We start from the raw sequence: 26,619 nt of genomic DNA, 5'->3' as shown, positions 1-26,619 counted from the left end.
CTATTTTATTTTAGCATTTTCAAAATAGAAAGATGTCGATCAAAATAGTTGTAGGGCTATAGTAGTCCACTTACTGTAAACGGTGAGGGTATCACTGTTTCTGAACTTAATCTCTGGTTAAAAATAGCTGCTGGCAAGTGTTTGGTCCTGGGTGGGAGGCAATCTTGAGAACCCTAAAAAGGTCTCATAAGCTTAACAGTGTTAATATCACACAGGAAATAAATCACGTCAAATTCAACTACTGTTGCAGATAATGACAGTTAAGGGTGTCAGTTTGTAGAGAGAAAATCATTATTAGGAAATTGGTCAAACTAAGTGAAGTGGGAGTGAGCAAATCTTAGTGGGAGTGAGCAAATCACCTTCAAGAGACCTCTCCATTCCACTTTTAAATTCGGTAGTCTTCTCGAAAACAAAAAATAGGCTAAAACACATTTTTATATGCCCATTACATTATTGACAAAATAAAAAATCACGAATCTTTTGCTAGGAAAAACAGTCTATCCAACAAATAACCTGTTGAAAAATCCTACAATAATATCGACGAAACTGAATCAAATATTTGTGTTAAATATTTGACAATTTCAACAGCCACCTGCCCACGTCAACTTTGACTGAAAGTGTTGAATGGGTCAGAAAATGTTGGTAAACGCTATATATAGTCATAAGTGCATCCATACATGGGGTGGTCGTGGAAAGCCATTCCTTGAGTGAGAGTGTAATATATTTGTTACCATCAGCAAGTGCTTCCCAAGCGGCATCAGGCTCGTCTGCTACCGCTTTGCGCTGTTTTAATCTCAAGGGGTGAGTCGCGTTTCTTTATGTTATTTTTTCATAATTACATTGAGCGGGTCGATATAAATCCGACATTTTTATTTCAGGGGTACCTTATATTTCCAGTACATTGACGTTGATAATGGTCATATATGGGGTCATACATTTAAGCTAAGTGAAAGAGTGACAGATGTACATGTCTGGAGTTGTTTTGGGGATTGATAATTTGTCTCCAGTGAGGGATAAAGGGTTGTGTTGGAATTTATCTGTAGGCTGTTATACTTTCACTGTGCACTAATTGCATGCCTTTGAATGAAGAGGTCGCTGAACCTATTTTCTTGGGTGCGTAATTTTGGTTCATAGAAGATGATGTAGGCTACCTAACTAATGATTGTGCATACCTAAGACACATCCTGGAAATCTGGATAGAGTACTGTATAGGGAGGGTACATAAAAAGTTGAGTATTGAATTTATTTAGGGGCAGTTGAATAATTAATTTATTGATTGATCAGGATGCTTATGTTAGGCCAATTTATTTTCCAATTAGTATTGTCATACATTCAGCCAAAGGTGCAGACTACAAATTTTCTTCTGTAGCTTTTGACTATATTTCTCCAGTGCATTAGCCTTCAGACTTCTTTCAGCTATTCATAGATGAGCTGTGCTCCCTGTAAGGTGAAACATTTGAGGGGCTGACCCCTGCTGATATGGTGGTATGTGGAGGCAACATTCATGGCCCCTCTTAAACCATAAAGTTATGCCTGAACATGTCATTTGTGGGATACATATTATAGAACCAGTATGCAAGACAGAAAATGTGAAAGATATATTCTCTAGCAAAGTATTTGGAGTTTATTGGAGAAATAATAACCATTGCATATCAGTCCTTTGACAGCCATTTTGTGAGGCCTTCAAAGAAAGCCTGTGTGCCTATAAGTATGCCCACTGCAGTTAGGCTATGTTGTCATTAATTATGTGAAAAGTTGATAATAAAAGGGAATATTCATGTCCTGAATTGCCTTCTACATGGATAGGACCAAGGCTTTGCAGATTCTCATCAACTGGAGACAGTTGACAACTATAGTTGACAATAGCAGTGTGAAAGCGCTCAATGGGAAGTCATTATTGTGTCTGATAATGCTAAAACATTGATGTTAATGTTGAATACCTCATTAACACAGCAAACAATACCCAATGTTCAGTTGCATGTGAAGTAAAAGTAAACAAATCCGTTTCCCTCCTCCCCCTCCTACCTGGTATTGTGACCAGGTTTCTATTGAAGTGTTCCAGCCATGGCTACCAAGGTCATGCATTTTAATCAGAAGAAGCATGTGAGCCACGTCAGCCATCACAGCTCTCACACTACTAAGCATGTTGTCAAGGAGCACTCTTCAAGGTAGGGGATTAGTGTTATTGCTCACATGCAGCACTATAGAAAGCAGTTTTTTTGGCAATACAGTAGCTGGAGCACAATAGTGTGGATGTACATAGTGCTGGTGTAGAGGGAATTGGAGTGGACAAGAGATGGTCTCCAGCATCAAATGTCCACCACCCCATGCTGATGCTTTGCGGCTTGCGACAATGGATGTTTCCTTGTTTTAGGGTCGTAGGGTCATAGCAGGCCACTAGATGTTGCTTTAGCGCTCCTTAGTAGCACTGCATCCTAAACCTCAGACCACCACAACCCTTTGGTGGTTGCGCCATCCGCTGTGCTTCAAACTGCAATTCCAAGGATATAGGAGTTTGTGGTGTGCTAAAGTGGGGGCGGGCAAATGGAACTGTACCCAATGAAGCCTCAAACTGCAAGCAGAAGCCAAAGTGTTGGGACCTATGGACCGGGTCATAGCAGGTCGTGACGTTGATGTTGTTATGCAACCCATGTCTAGTGTGCATGCCACTGCTTCACTGTGCCTGAAACATATGCTGAACCCTGTTCTAGAACCCAACCCATCAAGAAAAAACTATCCAGGTTCTGGACTCTTTACTAGTTATATTTGATAAGAAATTATAGGGCAATTCTGTAACTTTTCAACCTCCTATTCATCATATCCAGCACCAAACCAGTGTCCATATATGTGAAAACAGCACGTTTCTATGATCTGTGGTTAAAAAGACAAGAAGAAAGGTACGAAAACCAATGGTTCTCTGTGACATCACATGGTAGGATTCAAAGTAAAAAACGGTGATTTTCTAAACCTGCAACGAGTTTCTAGCCCAAGGGAGAGTATTTTCTTGTTCCTCATGTCACCACGAGTATCATGTATCATAGTGTTTTAAAATCCCTGTTTTTAAAATGTTTAACTTTGATGATATCATCGGATAGACATTTTTTTCTTAATATTTTTTTTCTACAAAACGTAGAAATGCGCCATTTTCACATATGTTAAAACTGGTATTGTGCTGGAGATATTGAAAATGAGGTTGAAAAGTGAACTTTTGTCCAATACCAATGACCTCACTATCTAGGTGAAAACCACTAAATTAATTGTTTTATTAGCTTTTATGTCCCTTTTTGTTTTTTGATATGAAATATATTCCGCAATTGTTTTTACATTTTAAAACCACAGTACCACCACAACAGTGCTGGCACTAAGTGTTTGTTTATCTTCCTGTCTACCTGTTCTAATGACTCTAATGACTGCTCTCTCTCCACAGGAAATCAAGCTCCAAGTCAGTGAACCAGGTGCAGCACACCCACGCCACAGAGGCTATGGCTGAACCAGCCTATACAGTGCCTGCGTTCAGGCAGAGGTGGGTCCAATAGGACAGTGTCTCCCAGCTACATTGGCCCAGTACAGAAACAACCCCTAGCCCTTACCCCTAGACACTTGTGTAGATCTGAAAGGATTAGATAGGTGTAAGCAATTTGGCAAAATCTACACCCAACTAAGATGGAACTACTACCATACCTATTAAATTCTTTCAGGTTTACGTAAAGTGCATAGGGGAAGGGGCTAGGGGTTGTTTCTGGACAGGGCCGATATGTCATGCTGTTTTAGGTGTAAGGTAATATGAACCACAGTCAGAGCTGACTGCAGGCAAAAACTACCAGGAGTTACCATTGTGACTGAAAAACACAGCAAATATACCAAATTGTGTCCTGGTGCATGTGTTGTGTTTCATTATACAGCAGGGATCATCAACTAGATTCAGCTGCGGGACGATTTTTATACAATGAAGAAAAAAACAATGAAATAAAACAAGCCCCCAGTTGTGGAACCCTGTTATACAGGATGTGTTGGTTAGATGTTAATAACGGACCTATCTGACCTAACACTGGACAATATGTTGAAGTGTTCATCTGTATATTGTATATTCATGTATATTGTACCGGTAAATCAATTCTTGATTTCTCCTTCTTGATTTGTAGGAGCGCCGATGAGATAGAGGAGTACCAGCGAGTGTCTAGTCATGTTGGGAAAGGACTTGCTTCAATTCAGAAGGAGCTCCACAGGATGAGAGTGGCCACAAAGACCCAAGTGGAGAATATTGCGATTAAGAGAGAGGTAATACACTGGATTGTGGAAGGATCATGTTATATACAGTGCTGCTGACAAAGGGTCATATATCAGATACCCTGTGGTTTGCAAATACCACAGTTAACAGATATGTAATATTTGATAGCTTTTTGCCTATAGTTTCTATTATCCTATTTCTAACTGTACTAACCTTATCACTGCTGGAGGAAAGGTTCCCCCTCATTTGCTAATGCAACCTATACTGTCTCTCCTCAGGTGCAGGAGATGATGCACAAGAAGATGACGTTGAGTACAGAGACGGACAAGGCCCCTGACTTCATGATGGCTCTGAGGCCCCACACCGTCTGGGAGAAGACTCCTGTCAAGCTGTTCTGCACCGTAGGCGGTCACCCCAGGCCTATTGTCAAATGGTTAGAAGTGCTCGCCTCTTATTGAACCACTGTTGTACTTCATTATGTATCAGTTTCCATATTGTGTATGCATCTAGTAACTACTATGATTAGCCATCTAGTCTTTGAGATGTGACATGTTTTACCAACAGCTTAGCAACTGCTTAATTTATAGACGGACAGTTTAGCAGCATTTACCGACGATGGATTAGAATGCACTTTTAATGAGCATTTACCTGCAGTTGTGGCTGTAAACTGGTTATAATTACATTTCAACCAGATTTTCCTCTGGGACAGTACTTGGCTGGCCTTCATTATGGTGTCTATTAGAGCTTTTTAGTGAGGTTTCCTCACTTTATGGCTCATTAGCACCATGTTAATAATCACATTAGCACCAATTACACCGTCCAACAGCCAGCACCTTGGTCTTGTCTAATGCTATAAATGTCTCTGCACATTGAACTTTTTATTGGAGGGACTTCACAGATATTTCGGCTATATTTTGTTTATTTTTACTGTCAACGGCCTCCCGAGTGGCGCAGTGGTCTAAGCTGTGCCATTAGGGATTCTGGGTTTGAGTCCAGGCTCTGTCGCAGCCAGCCGCGACCGGGAGACCCATGTGCCGGCGCACAATTGGCCCAGCGTCGTCCAGGTTAGGGGAGGGTTTGGCCACCAGGGATGTCCTTATCCCATCGTGCATTAGTGACTCCTGTGGCGGGCCAGGGTCACCAGGTGTACGGTGTTTCTCCGACACATTGGTGCGGCTGGCTTCCGAGTTAAGTGGGCATTGTGTCAAGAAGCAGTGCAGCTTGGTTGGGTTGTGTTTCGGAGGACGCACGGCTCTCGACCTTCGCCTCTCCCGAGTCCGTACGGGAGTTGCAGCGATGAGAGAAGACTGTAACTACCAATTGGATACCACGAAATCGGGGAGAAAAATAAATAAAAATGTTTCCTGTCTACACGGTCTCATTAGAAATGTTAAAAATAGTCATGTTTAACCATTGAAGTAAAGTCAAATATGCGACCATATTAGTTATGTCAATATTATGCCATATTAGTTATATGTCACATAGCAGACGTATTACAAACACGTCAGTACAGAGAATTCCATCAATACTGAGGTGTAAAAGAACCCACTTACTAACTTGATGCCTTGTATTTTCAGGTATAAGGGAGGAAAACCTGTTGACCCACTGAGTGCACCAGGAAAGTACAAGATTGAGAGCAAGTATGGAGTACACAGTCTGATTATTAGCAGGTACTGTACCTCACTCTAATTCACTGTCTCTTTTCATGTTAATTGGTTTAATTTGACCAAGGTCAAGTTCGGGTTCATTTCAACTTGATTACGGACACTAACCAAAATTCAATTCACATACTGTAGTATTTGAAATCATTATTACACACATTAAATTGTGTTTCATTTCTTGAACTTACTGACGTCAAATGAAATTGTCACTTGCCTTGTTCTACTCTATGAAAAGGTGTTGTTTTTCCACTTGTTGTCAGGCAGTACCCATTGTCCCCCTTTGGTTGTTCCCTGTTGCCAGTGGAAGTGAATGGCAACCCAGTGAACCTGAAGGGTGGAGGGGGTTGTTGCATTTCCTATTTAGTCTAAAGCCAGCTCCGCCTCTAAAGACAGCCTGCGTGTCGCTGGCCCGCCCGGCCCTCGTCTTCAAGACGCCTCAGCTGTTCACACCGAAGTGCTGACCTCCGTGTCATTCGATCCACTCATTCCTCCTCCCCCCTCTCTCTCGCTCTCTGCACTGAAGCTCTCCTACGTCGTCATTACGTTACTGGGTCAAAAAGGAGACCGTAGTTTAAGTTAGCCCTTCCCCCCTCCTCCGCCCCAACACGCTCTCTTTCATACCCCTTTCTTTTCCTCTCTTAATCAGTTAGTTGTCTTTGATAATATTTGAAGAGAAAGAGAGTAACAGTGGGAATAAAATGGCCGGAGATCCATATCACCCCAGCTGGGAAAATGGAAAACGGATCGTCTTTAAAATAGTACTTCCAGAGGGGAAGGTCACATTTCTCCTCTTCTATTCTCACCCTCGGTTTCTCCTTGGGAATGTCTGTCCTCACGATGTGCCGTCTTCTTAGCGCCTTCTGCTGCTTCAGAACGTCACCTTCTGTTCGACGGCGCTCGCTCTCAAGCCATGAGATCACTTTCCAAAATGCAATGTCTCCTCACTCATGTCGTCAAACATTTGACTGGGATTAAACGTCGTCCTTTAAAAGGCATGAAGGTGAAGGGGAGGATGTTATGAACTAAATACATTTCTTGGATGTTACACAGTCCTGAAGTCATTTAACACAATGCCAATAACACCCTATGACATTAACAGTTTTTAACCAATCAGCATTCAGGATTAGACCCACCTGTTGTATAAACAGTGATAATGAACAACACAATACACATGTACCATTTATTTGAACCAATGAAATCATAATATACTAATATCTGATTTCCTTCACTTTAGGTGTGTGGTGAGTGATACTGCTGAGTACAGCGCCGTGGCAACGAACTCCCATGGCTCAACTACCAGCAAGGCCTCTGTCACTGTCAAGAGTGAGTCTCTCTCTCTCTCTCTCTCTCTCTCTCTCTCTCTCTTTCTCTCTCTCTCTCTCTCTCTTTGAAGTATTTGCACTGAAGGATTTGAACTGCTATTAAATGTTCCCTCAAGTGTCACTCTCCAACACAACAAACACCCATAGCATATGAATCTGAATGAAGTTTTTCATTTTTTGAATATAATGTTCCTTCCGTTTCTAAAAATTATTTGTATTCCTCTTAGGACCAGCAGGAGGAGCCTATGGGTCCTGCCAGCTTTTTGGTCAAGGTGAGAGGAAAGAGTGGATTGAGGAGGAGGGTGGGTGGTGAACCAGCCCAGTGCTGCTGGAGTGGTGCCCAGACATGGCAGGCTTTGCTTGAGATCAGAGGCCACAAATAACAGTGTCTATCTAAGTGGCCTGATAAGCACTGGAAACTATTGTGAGCGTGACTTTGTGTTGTTCTGGCCCTGAGACAGTCAGCGAATGAAAACAAGGGGTTACTTATATTCAACACACACTGAAGGACCTTACAATGTCACAATAGAACAAACATTTACTAACACATCAACCATGATAATATTGGATTGTGCTAATATGGTTTGTTTACATATCACACTGACATTTCTTCATCCACAGATACATAATATCTGTATCTATTATATACTGATATCGGTATATGTTGTTTAAGTGTTTGGTTAACACAGATCATAGTAAGTACTATAGGGCATGTGTTGTCCTTGTCTTCTCCTCAGTGCCCCACCTGACTGTGATCCACCACAGTAAGCTGGAGATCACCATGCTGGATAGGTTTGGAGTGTCGTTCGGAACAGAGGGAGGTTCCATTAGTCTGGTGTGTACCATGGTGGTGGTCCCTGATCTGCCCAACGTACCACCACTGGCCCAGTGGTACAGAGACGGTGAGCGAGTGAACATTACTCAATGATACATCATCACAATACAGCACAACACAGGAGAGCCATACAGTACACTGTGTAAAAAGCACATCTTAATTCACAGCACATGTCCGTACAGCACAACCCAGCATATTACAGTATGACATAGAATGAAGGAACAGTTTTTGAAAACATTCTACAGATGCTATCCATGTTCTTACGGTCAACTCTCAACAACCACGAAGTACTAGATAAAGTGTTGTTATTCCGTCTCTGTTGTTGATCAGATAAACTGCTGAAGGCAGGGAAGTTGGCTGAGATTAATGTTGGTGGGGGCGCTGCCACTTTGACTTTGCCCCACCTGGCAAAGGATGATGAAGGTCTGTACACCCTCCGCATGTGGACGAAGGACGGCACCACCGAGCACAGCGCCTACCTCTTTGTGAAAGGTAAAGTCATATGGTCTTATAATAATTAAGTGATAATATTATAATTTGACAATAAAGTAGCATACACTCTTAGAAAAAAATATGCTATCTAGAGCCTTAAAGGGTTCTTCGGCTGTCTCCATAGGAGAACCCTTTGAAGAGTCCTTTTTGGTTGCAGATAGAACCATTTTGGTTGCAGGTAGAACCCTTTTGGGTTCCATGTAGAGCCCTTTGTACAGAAGGTTCTACATAAAACGAAAATGGTTCTACCTGGAACAAAAAAACGGTTCTCGTATGGGGAAGAACCCTTTTGGAACCCTTTTTTCTAAGAGTGTAGAACATATTTATATTTGAGAAATATAATTTAATGTTATACATTAGAAAGGAAAGGATCTTTACTAGAATGCTATACATTAGAAACAATACCAGGTTTGAGGTTTATTGTTAAGAAACATTTAGTGATAAATGACAGTTCCTAGGGGCCCTTTAAACTTCAGGCCTGACTCAACACAAAGATATGCTCTAGGCATTTTACATACTGTATTCAGTTTGTAATCCCATACATATTTGCATGTGTTAACCCAAGTGACTTATACAGTATTGCTACTTTGTCTCCTTATTCTCTACATTCCCACCTCCTTATTCTCTTCCTTATTCCCCAGATGCTGCTCCCTCTGTGGCCGGAGCACCCGGTGCACCAATCAGCGTCAAGGCATTTGACATCAACTCAGACTACGTCCTGGTTGCCTGGAAACCCCCCAACACCACCCATGAGGCTGCCATCACCGGATACTTTGTGGACAAGTCAGTTTTAGTCATTTAGGACCTTACGTTAGACTCTCCCATCCAGAATCTCCAACAATAGTCAATAAAAGCAGATTTGATTGTAGTTGTTAGAAGATGTAGAAGACATAAAGGATGGCCATTGAGAGTGTAAGACAGTGGAATGATTGTGAGAAACTTCACGGTCACATGATGTTTCAGACCTAATCTGGTAGAGCAATTGATTTTGTGAAGCTACCGGATCTTACAGAGCCAAACAAAGACAAAGAATTAGATTAGTAGATAAATGACTGATGAATTACAAACATCTGCAGTATCATTGTTGACGTCCATTCAGACCAGCACTTTCACATATCAATGCATTCAATGGTTTATGATGTAATTCCTTCTCCTCCTGTACAGACGTGAGTCTGGTAGTGCTACCTGGTCCCAGTGTAACGACGCCCCAGTGCAGATCTGTAAGTACCCCGTGCACGGCCTGAACGTGGGTCACGCCTACCACTTCCGGGTCAGGGCTGTTAACAGTGCCGGGATCAGCAGACCATCCCGCGAGTCTGACAAGGTGACTGCCCTGGACCCAGCTGAGCGAGAGAGACTGCAAGGTACATAACCACACACACACTCATGATGTCTACTTGAGTGCATACTCAAAGGACATTTTTGTATTTATATTTTTGGGTGAAATATCAGCCAGCAGATTGTGTCGTACATTACTTTTCAGTTTTTTCCTTTTTTGTAACAGTGATTAAACTGGATGGGAAACATGAAGTAGTGATTAAAGATGATGACCTGGAAGGTAGAGTATGCCAACAATAGTAACGGTCCAAAATATTGTGTGTCCTCTCATCTATTAAACAAAAACACTGGATAACAAATTAACCTTCCACACAGCATTAAAATCAACATATCCACAACATTTCCAGAACTGACCAATATCCATCAAAGCAAATACCTGTTGAATATATTGTATTGGCAAAAGCCCTTACAATATACAATACTATACACATGAATATATGGACACATAAATACTTGTGTTCTCAGTACCTTAAAGGAGAAGTTGAAGGATTTCTCCCCTTATTGTCTCATCTTTATTAATCAATAAACCCTCGCGCTTCCTGCTCACCTCCTGCTTTTAGATTGGACTTTGGTATTGCCATAGTAACAACTCTAATGATAGTAGTCATATTAATATCAAAACTTCATAATAAGAATGAATAAAAACTTTTCTAAGAAACTTAATTGACAACACTGGACTAACGGTAAGATGAACACCATAATAAATAAGAAACTAACAAGCCAGCTCTTTGAACTTAGATTTAACATGGGTAGATTACATTTACAGTTGAAGTCGGAAGTTTAAATACACCTTAGCCAAATACATTTAAACTCAGTTTTTCACAATTCCTGACATTTAATCCTAGTAAAAATTCCCTGTCTTAGGTCAGTTAGGATAACCGCTTTATTTTAAGAATGTGAAATGTCAGAATAATAGTAGAGAGAATGATTTATTTCAGCTTTTATTTCTTTCATCACATTCCCAGTGGGCCAGAAGTTTACTTACACTCAATCAGTATTTGGTAGCATTGTCTTTAAATTGTTTAACTTGGGTCAAACGTTTCAGGTAGCCTTCCACAAGCTTCCCACAATAAGTTGGGTGAATTTTAGCCCATTCCTCCTGACAGAGCTGGTGTAACTGAGTCAGGTTTGTAGGCCTCCTTGCTCGCATATTTTCAGTTCTGCCCACAAATTTTCAGGGCTTTGTGATGGCCACGCCAATACCTTGACTTTGTTGTCCTTAAGCCATTTTGCCACAACTTCAGAAGAATGCTTTGGGTCATTGTCCATTTGGAAGACCCATTTGCGACCAAGCTTTAACTTCCTGACTGATGTCTTGAAATGTTGCTTCAATATATCCACATCATTTTCCCTCCTCATGATGCCATCTATTTTGTGAAGTGCAACTGTCCCTCCTGCAGCAAAGCACCCCCACAACATGATGCTGCCACCCCTGTGCTTAACGGTTGGGATGGTGTTCTTTGGCTTGCAAGCCTCCCCCTTTTTCCTCCTAACATAAAGATGGTCATTATGGCCAAACAGTTCTATTTTTGTTTCATCAGACCAGGGGACATTTCTCCAAAAAGTACGATCTTTGTCCCCATGTGCAGTTGCAAACCGTAGTCTGGCCTTTTTATGGCTGTTTTGGAGCAGTGGCTTCTTCCTTGCTGAGCGGCCTTTCAGGTTATGTCGATATAGATACTTTTGTACCTGTTTCCTCCAGCATCTTCACAAGGTCCTTTGCTGTTGTTCTGGGATTAATTTGCACTTTTCGCACCAAAGTACGTTCATCTCTAGGAGACAGAACGCATCTCCTTCCTGAGCGGTATGACGGCTGCGTGGTGTTTATACTTGCGTACTATTGTTTGTACAGATGAACGTGGTACCTTCAGGCATTTGGAAATTGCTCCCAAGGAGGGAGGTCTACAATTTTTTTCTGAGGTCTTGGCTGATTTCTTTTGATTTTCCCATGAGGTCAAGCAAAGATGCAGTGAGTTGGAAGGTAGGCCTTGAAGTACATCCACAGGTACACCTCCAATTGACTCAAATTATGACAATTCGCCTATCAGAAGCTTCTAAAGCCATGACATAATTTTCTGGAATTTTCCAAGCTGTTTAAAGGCACAGTCAACTTAGTGTATGTAAACTTCTGACCCACTGGAATTGTGATACAGTGAATTATAAGTTAAATAATCTTTCTGTAAACAATTGTTGGAAAAATGACTTGTGTCATGCACAAAGTAGATGTCCTAACCGACTTGCCAAAACTATAGTTTGTTAACAGGAAATTTGTGGAGTGGTTGAAAATGAGTTTTAATGACTCCAACCTAAGTGTATGTAAACTTCTGACTTCAACTGTATTTTCCTTATAACTTATATCCTTAATTTTTCATATCCAAAAGTCATCCTTTATCTTAACCCATTATCTACCTCTTGATGCTAATATTGTAACTAAAGCGATCTAAACTAACCCCTAATGTAATTCCATAATAATTAATACTAAATGAACCTCAAATGTACTTTAAAGTTGATGTAATTATTATTGATCAAATAATAAGTGTTATGAAGTATTGTTCAATGCCATTCAATCCCAATATAGGTTACGTTACATTGCCGGGGGAGCCTACAGATATGCATGCCTCAGAGATATTCAAATCATATATCGTGCTGAGCTGGAAACCCCCCAGCCCTCGTGGACGGGCACCACTGTGGTACATCATTGAGAAGGTGTGTGGCTGCTCCTTTCCCCTTCCCATCTATGTAGATTTCTCAGTACACGAACTGTAATAGATTAGACAGTCCATTAATCTTTTCACAACTTTCAATCTGTCTAAAGTGCAGAAATATTTTAGCAAAATGGCAGAAATAACAGCTGGCAGGTATGTTGCTAAAGGCATTTTACTAATGAGATTAGTGATTCAATGACGTTGTAGAAGGCTTTACCTTTCATTTGCCCTCCCGTCCCAAATATCCACTAGTCCATGTCAGGCACTGGGGCTTGGCAGAGGATCAACACAGCAGTGAAACTGCAGTCCCCTCGCTACCCCGTTTTTGATTTGGAAGCCGGGAAAAAGTACCAGTTCCGTGTGTATTCTGAGAACTTGTACGGCGCCAGCGAGGCCTCTAAGCCTACAGATCCCATCGAAAAGGTGGATGAGCATGGTAAGAGTGGGGTTTAGCACACACATACACACACACACACACACACACACACACACACACACACACACACACACACAGACGGGTACACACACACAGACAGGTACACACATACACACACAAAATGTATGATACATGCATTTACAAACAGCGACAGTCAAGGAGTCCTTCCAATTCTACTTTGATAAATGAGACTCTGTTTAACATATGTTTCAGGTAGTGAGCGGCCTGTTGGTATGTACAATATAAAGCCCAACATTTATCTCTTATTTTAAACGCACTGAGATTTATGTCATGTGACTATCACATTCCTGTAATGTCACAATCACAAATCGGTCTTTCACCCCATTAGTATTTTGGAGAAACTAACTACCAATGATGGGCATGATGAAGTCACATCAAATCCTACAGTATCCTCACCCTAACATCACAATCCCAAAATACGTTTCTTCCCCACAATATTCATGATTGATAATAGTACACTCTTGTCTGACACGAACTCCCTAAATGAAAGATGCATGACATCATGTATCATCATAACTGAAAAGAATGCCTCTGTCATCCCTTGCCGAAGGTATGTTTTGTGGAATATAGTCCATAGGTTTACAGAATGGTTATTGTGTTCATTGTTCTTTATATTTCTGTATCTCCTCATAACATTGTACCAAGATATCGCGTCACATCGGGTATGTTTTGCATTATGAGAAATGCCAAATTTATCCCATCTTGAATGAAGGTGTTTATAAATGATGACGATCATTTATTTGAAGATTAAATTGAAGATGTGTGTATTTCTAACTCCTAAGCTCGTATACTCTGTTACTGTGTAGTAATGATACATCAATTCAATATATCCAGTCCCCAACATGCATGTGTTTTGCCTGTGTAGGTGTTCCCTCCGCTCCTGGTCAGGTGGTTGCCACCAGGAACACCAAGTCCTCCGTGTTTGTGCAGTGGGACCCCCCCAAACACCCCAACCACCTCATGGGGTACTACATAGATGCCTCTTTGGTGGGATCAAAGACCTGGGCCCCATGCAACCATAAGCCCTACAAGCACACCAGGTAGCCATTTAAACATATATGTTTGTCTACTAGTTATCTATTCAAACTACTGCAGTGATTTAATATCAGATATGTTATTAAAGGAGACGGGACAGTGAATGTAGTGTGACAGCCCTCTGGCTTGAGAATAATCCAGAAAAAAAATCTTTGCAAACGAGACACTGATTTGGAAAAATCCTGTCACCTACAGTGCCTTCGGAAAGTATTCAGACCCCTTGACTTTTTCCACATTTTGTTACATTACAGCCTTATTCTAAAATGTATTCAATAAAAACAAATCCTCAGCAATCTGCACACAATACCCCATAATGACAAAGCAAAAACAGGTTTTTAGACATTTTTGCAAATGCATTAACAATATAGAAACACATCTTATTTACATAAGTACTCAGACCCTTTGCTATGAGACTGGAAATTGAGCTCAGGTGCATCCTGTTTCCAATGATCATCCTTGAGATGTTTCTACAACTTGATTGGCGTTCACCTGTGGTAAATTCAATTGGGGCAACTGTCTATAAAAGGTCCCACAGTTGACAGTGCATGTCACCGCAAAAAACAAGCCATGAGGTTGAAGGATTGTCCGTAGAGCTCCGAGATAGGATTGTGTCGAGGCACAGATCTGGGGAACGGTACCAAAAATTATCTGCAGCATTGAAGGTCCCCAAGAATACAGTGCCCTCCATCATTCTTATATGGAAGAAGTTTGGAGCCACCAAGACTCTTCCTAAAGCTGGCTGCCCGGCCAAACTGAGCAATCGGTGGAGAAGGGCCTTGCTCAGGGAGGTGACCAAGAACCAGATGGTCACTCTGACAGACCTCTAGAGTTCCTCTGTGGATATGGGAGAACCTTCCAGAAGGACAACCATCTCTGCAGCACTCCACCAATCAGGCCTTTATGGTAGAGTGGCCAAACAGAAGCCACTCCTCAGTAAAAGGCACATGACAGCCCACTTGGAGTTTGCCAAAAGGCACCTAAATACTCTCAGAACATTCTCTGGTTGGATGAAACCAAGATTGAACACTTTGGCCTGAATGCCAAGCGTCACGTCTGGAGGAAACCTGGCACCATCCCTACAGTGAAGCATGGTGGTGGCAGCATCATGCTGTGGGAATGTTTTTCAGTGGCAGGGACTGGGAGACTAGTCAGGATCGACGGAAAGATGAACGGAGCAAAGTACAGAGAGATCCTAGATGAAAACCTGCTCCAGAGCGCTCAGGACCTCAGACTGGGGCGAAGGTTCACCTTCCAACAGGACAACGACCCTAAGCACACAGCCAAGACAATGCAGGAGTGGCTTCGGGACAAGTCTCTGAATGTCCTTGAGTGTCCCAGCCAGAGCCCGGACTTGAACCCAATCAAACATGTGCAGCGACACTCCCCATCCAACCTGACAGAGCTTTGGGGGATTTGCAGAGAATGTGATAAACTCCCCAAGTACAGGTGTGCCAAGCTTGTAGCGTCATACCCAAGAAGACTCAAGACTGTAATCGCTGCCAAAGGTGCTTCAACAAGGTACTGGGTAAAGGGTCTGAATACTTATGCAAATGTAATATTTCAGTTTTGTACTTTTTATATACGTATTTGCAAAATTCTAAAAACCTGTTTTTGCTTTGTCATTATGGGGTAGATTGATAAGGGGGGGGGAAGGAATTCATCAATTTTAGAATAAGATTGTAACGTAGATGATCATGTTAAATTTCACTGTTTTAGGTTTGTGGTCCATGGACTGACCCCGGGGGAGACCTATGTGTTCCGTGTCCAGGCTGTCAACATCTATGGCCTCAGTGATGAGTCCCAGGAGTCTTCTCCTATTGCTGTGGAGCCCGCCCTCAGTGAGTATCAATAGAATGTTGCCATATAAGAAATGCAGGATTGCAATCAATTAATATGATTGTATTTATAAAACCCTTTATACACCAACAGTGTAAAGTGCTTCACAGTAACCTTAACTAGACCCCCAAAGAGCAAGCAGTATTGCCTTACTATCAATACTTAACTTTGACTATTTTCCTTTGTCCAATGCTAAATATGAATGATTTTATTGTTTCATCTAGAGAGGGGAGTGGAGTATGGTATGTATTAAGTTGTTCTGTTATCTAGGGGTGTTTTAATGCACAGTTTTGCTCCTGAACAGGTTCACCACCAGACTTATTCACTGTCCCTTCCCCCAACTTTTGCTGTATCTGTGCTCTGAAATCTTGTTAGAGGATCACAGTATTATCGTGTGCTTCCTTTCAAATAACCCACCATATTGTACATACAGTTTAACCACTATCACTGTATAACAAAAAAAACTCATGCAACTGTATGACAAATCCCATATAAACAAATGTCAGTTTGAAATGAAAAATTGGTCAATTTTACACGATGGAAAGGTATTCTGAATTTACCTGTGTGCCACAGCGACGCCCAGTGCACCTCATGGCATCACCATGCTGAGCTGTGACGGAGCCTCTATGATCATTGCCTGGAACAGTCCCAAGCACTGCGGTGGCTCCAAGATCAACGCCTACTACGTCGACAAGCGTGATGCAGACAGCCTGGCCTGGAAGGAGGTCAACTCTGCCCCTACCAAGACCAGGACCTACACGGTATGTCACGTAGTGTCAGAAGTGGCATCTGGTTAGGATAAATAGGTTTGGTTCTTCATACATAATGGTTTAATAACTGCAGTGTTGATAGTGTGAACAGTATGTACTCTTCCCTCTGCATCTAAATAATAGATTAGATCTATAATACAACATTGCCATTCAAAATCAATAGCAAATATGTAGCTACTTTTAGCAACACTGTTGAAAATACTGGATATATTTGTGTCCCTGTGTCATTATTGTCCCCTTCTCTTCAGGTTGATGGGCTGACGGAGGGAACCTTCTATGAGTTTAAGGTCCAGGCTGGGAACCTGGCAGGTGTGGGCGTGCCCTCTGCTCCCAGCACACCTCTGAAGTGTGAGGCCTGGACTTCCGCAGTACCTGGTAAAGTAACCATCTTAATGAGTATTTTTTATCATTAGTATTGTGGTACTGTATAATGTCCCTGTTACTTATTTAATTTTAAATTAAATTATTTAATTGGAAATATGTTCCAGCTATGGGCAGTGAGATTGTGCAAGGTTACTGTTTGACCTTTGACCTTTAGGTCCAGCCTATGACTTGGCCTTCAGAGAGGTCAGAGGTGACTCCCTGGTCATCCTGTGGAAGGCTCCTGTCTACACCGGCGCCAGTGCCGTCACTGGATACATGGTGGAGATGGCCAAGAAGGGCCATCACTACCACCCCCTGAATGAAGAGGCTATTGGCCACTGTTACCTGCAGGTAAACAAGCAGCTACAGCATGTAGACCCGCAGACATGATGATTCACATCATCTCTGCAGAGTTTGAATATTGAATCTTGTAATATGTGTGCGTCAAACTCAAAAATGTAGTTTGAATCATGTATTGATATAGAAAGGTTCATTAAACTTCATGTTGTGTTCATGTAACTCAAGTTAGGATTCGGTCTACAATGAACAATGAAATGTTTAATGGATGTAATGATTTGTTGGCGACTGTATAGGTGACTGGTCTGGAGGCAGGAGCAGAGTATACGTTCAAAGTGAAGGCTGTCAATGCTGAGGGAGTAGGAAAGGCCTCCCAGACATCTGAGCCAGTGTTTGCCAAGGCTCTGCCAGGTAATATCAGTTAAAGGACAGCTATATGACAACTGTATTTACTGTTTGACAACTTCAGTCTGATATAGCCTGTTGGATTTGTGTTTGAAAGGTTTTGTTGTAGGAACATATGACACACACACCTCCATTGGTTTTGAGCAGGGTTTTCATTAGCTTTTGGTTTGAACAGTTTTGCTGATGCATAATATGTAACATTTCCTCTCCACCACTCAGCAATAAAGGTTATTTATTTGTCTGTTTTCATGTGTTAAGGCACCCAGGAGATCCAGTGTGGAGTGGATGAGGACACTGGTGATATTTTCCTGTCATTCGAGGCCTGTGAGATTTCTGAGACCTCCAACTTTGCTTGGTCTAAGAACTACAAAGAAATCAGTGACTCAACAAGAGTCGCCATAGAAACTAAGGGCAAACAGTAAGTGGGTTTTTTACGTCTTTATTGACCACACAACCACACTAAAGATTTTTGTCAACATAATTTGTTTCAACATTCATTTCTTTTCCAGCTCTAAGCTGACTTTCGTCAACCCAGACGTAAGTGATTTGGGTGCCTTCTCTGTGCATGTGACTGACACTGATGGAGTTTCTGCTAGCCACACCGTGACAGAGGATGGTAGGTTTGGATACACCCCTAGACTCAGATTTAAAAATATAGATATGTTTCTTGTCAAAGTTTATACCGATATTCTTCATTCTTGAATTTATCTTGCAGCCCTGAACACCATGCTGGAACTCAGCTACAACATCAGACATCCAAGTGAGTATTATGCTTCAATATGCATCTTTGTCAGGGGTGAAGTGTCACATAGGAATCTTTTCACAGTACCACAACAAATATCCCTTGAGAATTGATCATTTCTTTGTTGGTTTCTTCGTCCAGTTGTCCCACTGAAGCACCAACTGAACTATGAGGTTCTAGAGAAGGGCCACGTGCGTTTCTGGCTGCAGTGCCTCAAGATGTCACCCGCCGTCACCTATAGGTTCATTGTCAATGACAAGGAGGTCACCAGCAGTGATGTAGGTGCCAAACCGACAACCTCAAACATTGCTTATTAATCAAGGAAAATAAAGGTGTACTAGATGGCACAGTTAACAAAGCAACATAATTTTTTTTTTAAATGCATGTAAACATGATGCCTTTTTCTGTACTCTGAATTTCACTGATGAATTGAATTCAGTAATATTTTATTCATCCCACAAGGGGCAATTATGCAGTGTGAATATAAATAACAAATAACATGAGACATAATCATATGAAACATATAAACAGTGAAACATAAAGGTAATAGTTATTAAGAAACATGCCTGATATAATGATGATATGTGTTTTGTATGTGCCACAGAGCCACAAGATCAGCCATGACGTGAACACCGGGGTGATCCAGATGACTGTGGATCACTTCTCCAAGGCCAGCGAGGCCACCTACACCGTCCAGATCCACGACGGCAGAGCCAAGAACCAGAGCTCTCTGGTCCTGGTGGGAGATGGTGAGAGGGGATTTAATATACAGTACGTTAGACCTGGGTTCAAATACTATTTGAAATGATTTCAAATACTTTATCTGGGCTTGATCCAGTGTCCTGGCGCAATAGAACCAATAGAATAGTCAATAAAAACACAAACTCAGCCCATCTGGCAATCCAGGTAGACTAAAGCAAACACTAAAATGATTTGATAGATTTCAAATAGTGTTTGAACCAAAGTCTGATATACACATATGATAATAGTAAGCATTTTCTTTTTTACTATAAGGCTATGGTGCTAGAGTGTAAGAGGTTGGGTATTAGGTTAAGTACTGACATTGTTGTGTTCTGTTCTCAGTGTTCAAGGCTGCCTTGAAGGAGGCTGAGTTCCAGAGGTCAGAGCACATCAGGAAACAAGGTATTCTATCCTAGTACACAGATGATTGATGGCACATATTTGATCTATAGTATGAAAGTTTGTGTAATTTTTCAAGACTTTGTTGTCTTGATATCATACATTAGTAATCAGCTGGTCTGTTAGTTTGATTTTCAACATTTCAGATTGCGCTGTAGATTAAGTTTGTACTGGTCCCATGTGGTTCAGTTGGTAGAGCATGGTGCTTGCAACGCCAGGGTTGTGGGTTCGATTCCCACAGGGGACCAGTATGAAAAATGTATGCACTCAATACTGTAAGTCACTCTGAATAAGAGCATCTGCTAAATTACGTAAATGTAACAATGTACTGTATATTGTGATAATAGTTGATTTTTTATTTAATTTTTTATCATGTTTAGGTCCCCACTTTGCTGAGTACCTTTCCTACCATGTGGATGACGATTGTACTGTTCTGCTCGTCTGCAAGGTAACAAACACGTTTTCTAGGACTTGTTATTGTGGTTACAGATATCTATTTACCTTTGGTTGAAACTGTGTACACATTTGTAATCATTGGGGCTTTGCTGTTTACCCATTAAATTGTTGGGAGCATATATAGTTTGTGGGACTTCATTTTTCTACGGTTTACTCTCTGTTAGTCAGCACCTCTACAGACATGTTTGGGTGTGCTTCAGCTCATGCTTTTTACTAGGCTTTGCAGTGATTTAAAAGTGTCAGGACAGATTGTATTCTGTATGTGTTCGTGTCTCAGGTTGCCAATGTGAAGAAAGAGACTGTGTTCCACTGGTTCAAGGATGAGGAAGAGATTGTTCTGGAGACCCCTCCTAACGTGATGTCTGGATCCGTTGCTCTCCCCATCTCCTTGGTAACTACTGCTGTGAACCTTGAAAGCAATGACCGCACAAGGAATACAACTGCTCAAGGGAACTCTTTAAAAAAAAAAATCTTATATTAATATCGACCCTATTTTTCAATTTCCCACAGTATCGTTTTTTGTTCCAAGATCACGATACTATCTAAAATATTGCAAGATTTTTCTGAATTGATAATATAATCTCTGTAAATAGTACCTTTTTTCTTCAGTTCTCCAGAAAAGACCAGGGCCATTACAAAGCTAAACTCAGTGATGACAGAGGGAAAGACACTTCTGTCTTTGACATTTCTGGCCAAGGTACACTCCTGCTCCATGATCTATAATCTGATTATTGATACAATATCATTTCCTTTATCAGGACATATTGAAAATGAATTCCTCTTTCTACAAATATTCTGTTTTTGATTTGCAGTGTTTGACGATATTATCAACGCCATTGCCCACATTGCTGGTATGTACTTTGTATCAAAACACCTGCTAGGAAAAATATTGATGTTCTCCTTTGCATTGTTGTGGTTGTGAAGGTACTTAGTGTTGGTGTGGTTGTGAAGGTACTTAGTGTTGGTGTGGTTGTGAAGGTACTTAGTGTTGGTGTGCTTGTGAAGGTACTTAGTGTTGGTGTGCTTGTGAAGGTACTTAGTGTTGGTGTGCTTGTGAAGGTACTTAGTGTTGGTGTGCTTGTGAAGGTACTTAGTGTTGGTGTGGTTGTGAAGGTACTTAGTGTTGGTGTGGTTGTGAAGGTACTTAGTGTTGGTGTGCTTGTGAAGGTACTTAGTGTCGGTGTGCTTGTAAAGGTACTTAGTGTTGGTGTGCTTGTAAAGGTACTTAGTGTTGGTGCGCTTGTGAAGGTACTTAGTGTTGGTGTGCCTGTGGAGGTACTTAGTGTTGGTGTGCTTGTGAAGGTACTTAGTGTCGGTGTGCTTGTAAAGGTACTTAGTGTTGGTGTGCTTGTGAAGGTACTTAGTGTTGGTGCGCTTGTGAAGGTACTTAGTGTTGGTGTGCCTGTGGAGGTACTTAGTGTTGGTGTGCTTGTGAAGGTACTTAGTGTTGGTGTGCTTGTAAAGGTACTTAGTGTTGGTGCGCTTGTGAAGGTACTTAGTGTTGGTGCGCTTGTGAAGGTACTTAGTGTTGGTGTGCTTGTAAAGGTACTTAGTGTTGGTGCGCTTGTAAAGGTACTTAGTGTTGGTGTGCTTGTGAAGGTACTTAGTGTTGGTGTGCTTGTGAAGGTACTTAGTGTTGGTGTGCTTGTAAAGGTACTTAGTGTTGGTGTGGTTGTGAAGGTACTTAGTGTCGGTGTGCTTGTAAAGGTACTTAGTGTTGGTGTGCTTGTAAAGGTACTTAGTGTTGGTGCGCTTGTGAAGGTACTTACAGTGAGGGAAAAAAGTATTTGATCCCCTGCTGATTTTGTACGTTTGCCCACTGACAAAGAAATGATCAGTCTATAATTTTAATGGTAGGTTTATTTGAACAGTGAGAGACAGAATATCAACAAAAAAATCCAGAAAAACGCATGTCAAAAATGTTATGAATTGATTTGCATTTTAATGAGGGAAATAAGTATTTGACCCCTCTGCAAACATGACTTAGTACTTGGTGGCAAAACCCTTGTTGGCAATCACAGAGGTCAGATGTTTCTTGTAGTTGGCCACCAGGTTTGCACACATCTCAGCAGGGATTTTGTCCCACTCCTCTTTGCAGATCTTCTTCAAGTCATTAAGGTTTCGAGGCTGACGTTTGGCAACTCGAACCTTCAGCTCCCTCCACAGATTTTCTATGGGATTAAGGTCTGGAGACTGGCTAGGCCACTCCAGGACCTTAATGTGCTTCTTCTTGAGCCACTCCTTTGTTGCCTTGGCCGTGTGTTTTGGGTCATTGTCATGCTGGAATACCCATCCACGACCCATTTTCAATACCCTGGCTGAGGGAAGGAGGTTTTCACCCAAGATTTGACGGTACATGGCCCCGTCCATCGTCCCTTTGATGCGGTGAAGTTGTCCTGTCCCTTTAGCAGAAAAACACCCCCAAAGCATAATGTTTCCACCTCCATGTTTGACGGTGGGGATGGTTTCTTGGGGTCATAGGCAGCATTCCTCCTCCTCCAAACACGGCAAGTTGGGTTGATGCCAAAGAACTCCATTTTGGTCTCATCTGACCACAACACGTTCACCCAGTTGTCCTCTGAATCATTCAGATGTTCATTGGCAAACTTCAGACGGGCATGTATATGTGCTTTCTTGAGCAGGGGGACCTTGCGGGCGCTGCAGGATTTCAGTCCTTCACGGCATAGTGTGTTACCAATTGTTTTCTTGATGACTATGGTCCCAGCTGCCTTGAGATCATTGACAAGATCCTCCTGTGTAGTTCTGGGCTGATTCCTCACCGTTCTCATGATCATTGCAACTCCACGAGGTGAGATCTTGCATGGAGCCCCAGGCTGAGGGAGATTGACAGTTCTTTTGTGTTTCTTCCATTTGCGAATAATCACAGAAACTGTTGTCACCTTCTCACCAAGCTGCTTGGCGATGGTCTTGTAGCCCATTCCAGCCTTGTGTAGGTCTACAATCTTGTCCCTGACATCCTTGGAGAGCTCTTTGGTCTTGGCCATGGTCGAGAGTTTGGAATCTGATTGATTGATGTGCTTCTGTGGACAGGTATCTTTTATACAGGTAAGAAACTGAGATTAGGAGCACTCCCTTTAAGAGTGTGCTCCTAATCTCCGTGTCGTTACCTGTATGAAAGACACCTGGGAGCCAGAAATCTTTTTGATTGAGAAGGGGTCAAATACTTATTTCCCTCATTAAAATGCAAATCAATTTATAACATTTTTGACATGCATTTTTCTGGATATTTTTGTTGTTATTCTGTCTCTCACTGTTCAAATAAACCTACCATTAAAATTATAGACTGATAATTTCTTTGTCAGTGGGCAAATGTACAAAATCAGCAGGGGATCAAATACTTTTTTCCCTCACTGTAGTGTTGGTGTGGTTGTGAAGTCTCTGCCTCTCCTTTTCCTCTCAGGGTCTTCTGCCTCTGAGCTGGTTCTTCAGTGTACCCCAGAAGGCATCAGGCTCCAGTGCTACATGAAGTACTACACAGAGGAGATCAGGACTGCCTGGTTGCACAAGTACGCACATCTCATCCTCTACATCACACTCAGCAAGGCCGGTTACACAGTATGCAGCCATTTTGGAGATGAGATTTGAAGGCATACTTTAACATATGTCAATCAATGGATGTTTCTAGATACTATTTTTATTTATTTCAGTTTAGACTGTATGGTAGATTTGTCTGTTGGTCTTACCTCAACTTAAAGTATCCATCCTTTAAATATAACTGTGGAAAGACAGTAATGCAGGAGTTTCATTTAGACAAATAAACCTGACCATATCCGTTTAGGGATAGCAAGATCTCGTCGTCTGAGAAGATGAGGATCGCCGGCACAGCTGAGATGGCCTGGATGCAGATCAGGGAGCCATCAGAGAAGGAGAAGGGACACTACTCCATCCAGATTATGGATGCCACCAAGTCCCACACTCGCACATTCGACCTCTCCGGACAAGGTTAGCATCGTGAGAGAAGAAATCCCAGCGGGCAAAACAATGTCACAATGTTGAAATTATGTCATTACAACCAGAAGTTTTGACCACTAGGATTGTTTAAACTGCACTTAGCTTGTCTTTGTAGATTATGTCTTATCATGTCAATTTGTCTTTTTGTAGCATATACCGATGCCTATGAGGAGTACCTGAGACTCAAGTAAGATACTTATTGCTGTGCTTTTCTTCTTATGGTTTTTCGTTCAAAGTTGTTGTTTTTTTGCAAAATGCAACACATTTAACAATCAAAGTATTAAAAGTTCAACAGGGTTTATAAGACAAGAATTTGTCCTCATCGTATACACACTGCCAAATGTTTTGGTAATACACCAAGTCCTTGATTTATAACAAAATAATGACATTGTTATCTTTCAGGGCTGCAGCCTTCGCTGAGAAGAGTGAGTAGACTATATTTACACAATACATATTATCCTAGTGATTACGTGACAACAAGTACTAATTGACTGTTCTAATCCTCAGACCGTGGTAGAGTGGTTGGTGGTCTGCCAGATGTGGTCACCATTATGGAGCAGAAGGTGGGATATACTATGCACTCTAAACAAACTTTATATCATGATGTCATATGCTTGTATAAGATTGTGACTGTATTGAAAATACATGGTCTCACGTTGAGAATTGCGTGCATATTTAAGAGATCTTTCTCTCTGACCTCTGTCTCTCTGTCTCTCTGACGTCTGACCTCTCACTCCCTGACCTCTCCTCTCCACCGTCCTCTGTCCACCTTCAGACCCTGAGCCTGACCTGCACAGTCTGGGGTGACCCCAGTCCAGAGGTCACCTGGTTCAAGAATGAAAATGAGGTAGTCTCCACTGAGCATGCCAAGATAACACTTGAGGCCAATAAGTTCGCCAGCCTCACCATCACCGCCGTCACGTCCGAGGATTCCGGCAAGTACAGCATCAACGTACGGAACAAATATGGCGGGGAGTTCGTGGAGATCACCGTGAGCGTCTACAAGCAAGGCGAGAGCCCCCCCGAGCCCAAAATGGGAGGGAGAGGAGCAACACCTGCACCCCTGGCCTCCAAGACCCCTGCCCAAACCCCCACCCCGTCCCTTAAGTCCCCCACCCCGTCCCTTAAGTCCCCCACCCCATCCCTAAGGTCCCCCACCCCAACCGCCAAATCCCCAACCCCGACTCCTAAGTCCCCAACCCCCCCTAGGCGTGTTAAGTCGCCCAGCCCTGCCAGATCTCTCAAGTCACCAACCCCCACTAGAAAGTAACCAGGGATGTTGATGCCTGAGAAGGCTTGAGGCGTTTCCTGCTACTGTTTTATAGCATGAGTTGAGTGAAACCAGAAGCTGTTACATGAAGGTATCCATTTTAGATGTCATATGTCATATAGCTTGGTCACTGAGCTTTAACAGGCTGTTGAAAAAATAAATGAACAGAGTAGATGTTAATCATAAGTGTTAATCATAGAAAAAGCTGCACCTTCCACTATACTGTACTATATAATGGAATGTCTGAAGACCTGGGATCAGCCTGCCTAAAGTGCCAGGTGGGTGGAATTTTCCATTGCAACAGGCCAGCTCAATCAAGCACAGCTAAATTATTTGAAGTGAATTCAAATGGTATTTGAGTCCAGGTCTGAATGTCTGTGTCCATTTCTCTGTGGATGGTGAATAGATGTCAGAGAGTGCAGACGGAAGACACACAGCCAGTGCCGTCCGCACTGCAGTCACTATGCCAGAGAAGTTACGTTTGTCTGCACCGTGTTGCATTTCCCCCTTTGCTTTGTGTTAGAAATAAAACCTCACTTATCACCTCTGTTGTCTTTTCCTGTCATTCTTTCTTTTTATTTCCCTCACTTGTCTCCTCTCATCTCCTAATTGTCTTTCTTTTAAGGAGGGACCTGTTAGTCATTTACCAATAACTTTAGACGATACGGACTTCTGTATGGCACAATATCCTTTTGGTATTCTCCCCAAAGATGTATTAAGGACATGTTAAATATTATACATTAATACAAATGTACACTCCACAGAAGAGGTCACATTTGGGGAAACAACTATACCTATAAAGAATACTACTAATGTGTTCCCTTTCACCCAAACAAGATACTACGAGCCTGACTTCTTCCAAACCTCTGAAGGGAGAGGCAGGGACTGTCATGTGATGTGTTTAGTCAAAACTGTGAATGGGGTGAAGATTGCAGTAGGTTTGATCTATTAGCATAAAAAAAACTAAAATCCACAGCCATCATTGACTGCTCACTTTTTTACTTCAGTCATACGACAGCGATGCCGGTCAGGGTTGACTTGCTGGCTGTGATTCTCAATGTTCAACTTATTGGACAATTTAACACATTCAATGGGATTTTAAAAGCTGAAAGAGCTAGCTATCATTGCTGACCATGAAGTAAGTCTAGTTTGTTGACATTATGACATTCAATTGAGTGCAAGGCCTCTTTTCTTTCTCCCCTGAAATTTTCAGTAAGATTTGAAAAGATCCTTTGTGGTGTACTGTCTGTACTTGAATTTCCACACAGGTGGAGTGTATTTTCCACAAATGTACT

General features: G+C 41.9%; 1 protein-coding gene across 5 annotated transcripts; it reads left to right on the top strand.

The window, feature by feature from the left end:
• Positions 1-691: 691 nt before the first annotated feature.
• On the top strand, positions 692-25,871 carry LOC139567642 (myomesin-2-like). Of its 5 annotated transcripts, XM_071389025.1 has the most exons (39): positions 692-801; positions 2,042-2,168; positions 3,428-3,523; positions 4,143-4,278; positions 4,507-4,661; positions 5,806-5,898; positions 7,124-7,212; positions 7,439-7,483; positions 7,949-8,113; positions 8,377-8,538; positions 9,180-9,321; positions 9,703-9,902; positions 10,043-10,096; positions 12,455-12,582; positions 12,834-13,017; positions 13,231-13,248; positions 13,904-14,078; positions 15,790-15,911; positions 16,134-16,151; positions 16,483-16,670; positions 16,928-17,054; positions 17,218-17,393; positions 17,636-17,750; positions 18,003-18,162; positions 18,254-18,360; positions 18,460-18,504; positions 18,628-18,764; positions 19,091-19,235; positions 19,570-19,629; positions 20,007-20,074; positions 20,360-20,473; positions 20,692-20,779; positions 20,895-20,933; positions 23,504-23,609; positions 23,882-24,045; positions 24,205-24,241; positions 24,457-24,479; positions 24,562-24,617; positions 24,830-25,871. In XM_071389025.1, the coding sequence occupies exons 2-39, from the start codon at positions 2,065-2,067 to the stop codon at positions 25,322-25,324; spliced, it is 4,536 nt and encodes a 1,511-aa protein (XP_071245126.1). In that variant the 5' UTR covers positions 692-801; positions 2,042-2,064; the 3' UTR covers positions 25,325-25,871. The 5 variants fall into 5 exon arrangements, with proteins under 5 accessions (XP_071245126.1, XP_071245128.1, XP_071245127.1 ...); XM_071389027.1 differs by lacking the exon at positions 13,231-13,248; XM_071389026.1 differs by lacking the exon at positions 16,134-16,151.
• Positions 25,872-26,619: the final 748 nt, after the last annotated feature.

This window comes from Salvelinus alpinus, chromosome 2, assembly GCF_045679555.1.
Source record: "Salvelinus alpinus chromosome 2, SLU_Salpinus.1, whole genome shotgun sequence".
NCBI classification, from domain to species: domain Eukaryota; kingdom Metazoa; phylum Chordata; class Actinopteri; order Salmoniformes; family Salmonidae; genus Salvelinus; species Salvelinus alpinus.
The sequence above is the reverse complement of the archived record's forward strand: the minus strand, read 5'-3'. Positions and strand labels throughout refer to the sequence as shown.

What these genes read in the sequence shown, in the direction of transcription:
- LOC139567642 (XM_071389025.1), top strand. Translation starts at nt 2,065, where the DNA reads ATGGCTACCAAGGTCATGCATTTTAATCAGAAGAAGCATGTGAGCCAC. An exon ending in ACCGGATACTTTGTGGACAA is followed by an intron (nt 9,322 to 9,702) that starts GTCAGTTTTAGT and finishes CCTCCTGTACAG; the next exon opens with ACGTGAGTCTGGTAGTGCTA. An exon ending in TCTGGTCCTGGTGGGAGATG is followed by an intron (nt 19,236 to 19,569) that starts GTGAGAGGGGAT and finishes TTCTGTTCTCAG; the next exon opens with TGTTCAAGGCTGCCTTGAAG.